The sequence below is a fragment of the Hibiscus syriacus genome, unplaced genomic scaffold (assembly GCF_006381635.1).
Source record: "Hibiscus syriacus cultivar Baekdansim isolate YM2019G1 unplaced genomic scaffold, ASM638163v2 tig00012104_pilon, whole genome shotgun sequence".
Taxonomy (NCBI): Eukaryota; Viridiplantae; Streptophyta; class Magnoliopsida; order Malvales; family Malvaceae; genus Hibiscus; species Hibiscus syriacus.
The window spans coordinates 629,699-633,059 of NW_024062265.1; the positions used below are offsets into that span (position 1 = coordinate 629,699).

A 3,361-nucleotide genomic window follows, 5' to 3' on the forward strand; every position below is an offset into this window, starting at 1 on the left:
CGTATATTTATGATCTTATTAGTACAAAGCTTTAAGCCCTCCCAATTGCCATCTATTTCTCGAAGTCGATGCAGTCTTCTTCACGCCCATGCTCTTCTTCTTTAGGTAAACATCACTTTCTCATATTAATTTCATCATAAAATTTTAATAACAATTGCTTCCTTTTCAAGAGAGAACCCTAGATCTCTCTCTCTCTCTCTCTACAGTTTCTGTTTCTGTTTATGTATTTATTTGTTTGTTTGTTTCACTCTCGTTTTTTGTATTAAAAAAAATCATGGATTGTGAAAAAATGAAATGGGTATTTCTTGTTTTCAAGAACCCTTTTTTCCTCAAGGCTTTGATTCTTTGTTTTGTAATTTTCGTTCACATAGGACTTTGATTCTGTGCACAAATCAGTCAAGAATTGAGAAAGCTTAAGTGGGTATTCAGTATTCACTGTTTTTGAAGGAAAAAACAACTAAAAGGGGATTTTTTTGGGTTCAAAGTGTTGATCTATGTGTGGTTTCAGTTCAAAGGGCTGATCTTTTGTGTGATTTTGTTTCAGATAAGAGCTTGGTTAAGTGCATAAACGGTCAATAATGGAGAAAAATGAAGTGGGTGTTTAGTGGTTTTGAAGAAGAAAGGGAAAATTATTGGTTCTAAAGGGCTGATTTTGTGTATTTTTGTGATTTAGTACATACAAAAAGTGAAGAACTGAAGTGGGTGTTTTCCTGGTTCTGGAGAGGTAAGGTGATTTTTTTTTTGTTCAAAATGGTGATCTTTGTGTAATTTTTGTTCTCTCAGGAGCTAGGTTTAGTTCGTAAACCGGTCGAGGTTGAAATTTTCGGTTTGAAGGACTGATCTTTGTGTAATTTGGTTCTCAGGAGCTAGGTTTAGTTCTTAAACCGGTTGAGGTTGAATTTTTTCGGTTCGAAGGACTGATCTTTGTGTAATTTTGGTTCACATTGGTGCTTTGTTGAGAAGATTTTTGTTTTGGAATGGAAGGAGTGATGGGTGCAAACACTGCTCAAACAAGTTCAGTCAATAAATCCCAAGTTCTGGATGTAAAACCGGTACGCACTTTGGTTCCTATATTCCCAGGGCCGTCCGAGGGTGCTCCTTTTGTTTGTGTATCTCCTAACGGCCCTTTCCCATCCGGGTTTTCGCCCTTTTTCCCATTTAGCGGATCAAGCCCTAACCAAAATGGCGTCAATCCAACTGCTTCACCGATTCGACCGTTTACGGTCGAACCTTCTAATGGCCAGAACGAATCACCACCGATGGCTGCACGTGGTGATCAAGGACAGAAACCGGCTACAACAATGGCTGCACATGGTAATCAAGGACAGAAACCAGCTACACCAATGGCTGAACATGGTAATCAAGGACAGAAACCGGCTACACCGGTGGATGCACACGTTAATCCTATCAAGAAAAGGGGTAGGGGAAGACCGAGGACTCGGTTTCCTTAGTAGCCGCTGCTTGGTAATCTCAATGCTGGAGTTAGTGTATCTGAACAATAAGATGTTAACATGGGTGACTAGGCTGGAAAGCGTGGGTTTCTAGGTATGATGCATTTAGGAGGAAACATTAGCCGAAAGGAAGATGCGAACGAATCGAATATTCCGGCAGTGCTGGATACAGGGTTGCCGACTGATACGAGAGAGATAATCGGGGTCGTTTGATGACGGAATCGTAGACCATCGATTTCTTCCTAATGGTGATTTACAGGGAGAGCTGTTGGTATTCTTTGAGAAGGTAGATTTTCGTGTATTTCTTCTTCTATATCGTATCCTTGTATCCGTTCTCGAATATGCGTAGATCGCGAGTTTACACAAGTACTTTAAGAACAATGAAGAGTCGAAATCTTTCGATATCTATCGAGCTTATTCGGATTTGATTTGGTTTGATTACTATATTTTATTTTGATATTTCGAAATCGATATAGCAACCCATGTTTAAGCATGAAAGTACAAATTCCAAAGTGATGTAAACCAGAAGTAACACATAGTAAAATACAACTCGCTAAGTCTGATGCCACAACCATCATCGTCGATCGTCTCTCAGTAGACCGACCATGATCGTCATATACCATTCTATCCCGCACATCACCATTACTCCTTCGATCATCTTCGCTATACCTACTACGGCTTCCATGGTGCTCATCCACGTCCCTTCCACGAGATATCTGTATTTATGGTCCGTCTCATCTTGTTCCCTCTTCATCCCTGTCATGCCTTCGTCCACCTCTCCGATCTTCGTAACCCCGATCATCTCTCTTAGATTCACTATCTGGTTTGCTAATCTTACTATGAAGTCTGCCGTGTTGTCTGCCACTCTCGTCGTCTGGATCTCCTCCAGACCTGACTGGCCTAGAATAATCATCCCCCTCCCACCTAGAGTATTCATCCTTATCCCGGTCATTTTCCAAGCACCTATAATATCCATCCCCATTCGAATCATCTTTTTCCCCATAAGCTTTAGCCACTGATTCAGAGTCGAACTTGGTATCGTTAGGATTATGCCTTTTGTGCTCCGTGTCTCTTCCTAAGTTTCGACTTCTTGACTCTGGTTCTGATGAAAGTTCTTAGGTTTCGTGGAGTCCCCCCGGCAAAATTATGGGCGAAACTAAGCAGGGGCCAAGTTAGAGTCTTGGTCCTTGTTAATTAATTTTTTTAATATTAGTTAATATCAAAATATTATATTTCTTAAAAATAAATAAAATAAACTTTTTTGAGACCCTTAATTAAAAAAATTATATTTTTGAGAAACAAAAATATTTTTTAAATTCCTTCCATAATTTTTTGGTTTGGTTTTTATTCGTATTGTCTGTCTGATTTCTTCATAGTTTTTTAGGTCGTGAGTTTTAAACTTACTAAGAATATTCTCTTTTCTTTCCATCACGTAGTGCTTTTTTTTTTAAAGATCTTGAATTTGAGTAGTTGCGTTTGTAGAGTAGAGTATATGTGTGTCGTCAATAATCAAGATATATTTTTAATAGATATTATCTTGTAAATTATCTTTAATTATTCAAAAAATTAATTTATTATAGTTAAATACATATGATTCCCTACACTATTTATTTTAAATTACTATCATATTATTGAACTAGATTTATCTTATAAAATAATAGTTATTGGTTTAATTATTATAAATATAACAATATAATGACTATTTTATAATAATTTAATAAATCTAATGATTATTCTATAACTTTTGAAACTTTATTGATCAAAATATTATCTGAGCATAGTTTAATGACTTTTGGTGCATTTTATCATAATAAAATAAATCTAGAGATTAAAATGTAATCTATAGAATAATACAGGGACTTGCACAATACTTTTACCCTTTAATAAACACAATGAGCTGTTTGGGTCAT

At 36.7% G+C, this 3,361-nt stretch overlaps 1 protein-coding gene across 1 annotated transcript; it reads left to right on the forward strand.

Moving 5' to 3' along the window:
• Positions 1-371: 371 nt before the first annotated feature.
• Positions 372-1,857, forward strand: LOC120205043 (histone-lysine N-methyltransferase, H3 lysine-9 specific SUVH1-like). Its single transcript, XM_039204991.1, has 3 exons — positions 372-724; positions 784-790; positions 894-1,857. The coding sequence occupies exon 3, from the start codon at positions 978-980 to the stop codon at positions 1,449-1,451; it is 474 nt and encodes a 157-aa protein (XP_039060922.1). The 5' UTR covers positions 372-724; positions 784-790; positions 894-977; the 3' UTR covers positions 1,452-1,857.
• Positions 1,858-3,361: the final 1,504 nt, after the last annotated feature.

Coding starts and splice junctions, on each gene's coding strand:
- LOC120205043 (XM_039204991.1), top strand. CDS start 978: ATGGAAGGAGTGATGGGTGCAAACACTGCTCAAACAAGTTCAGTCAAT.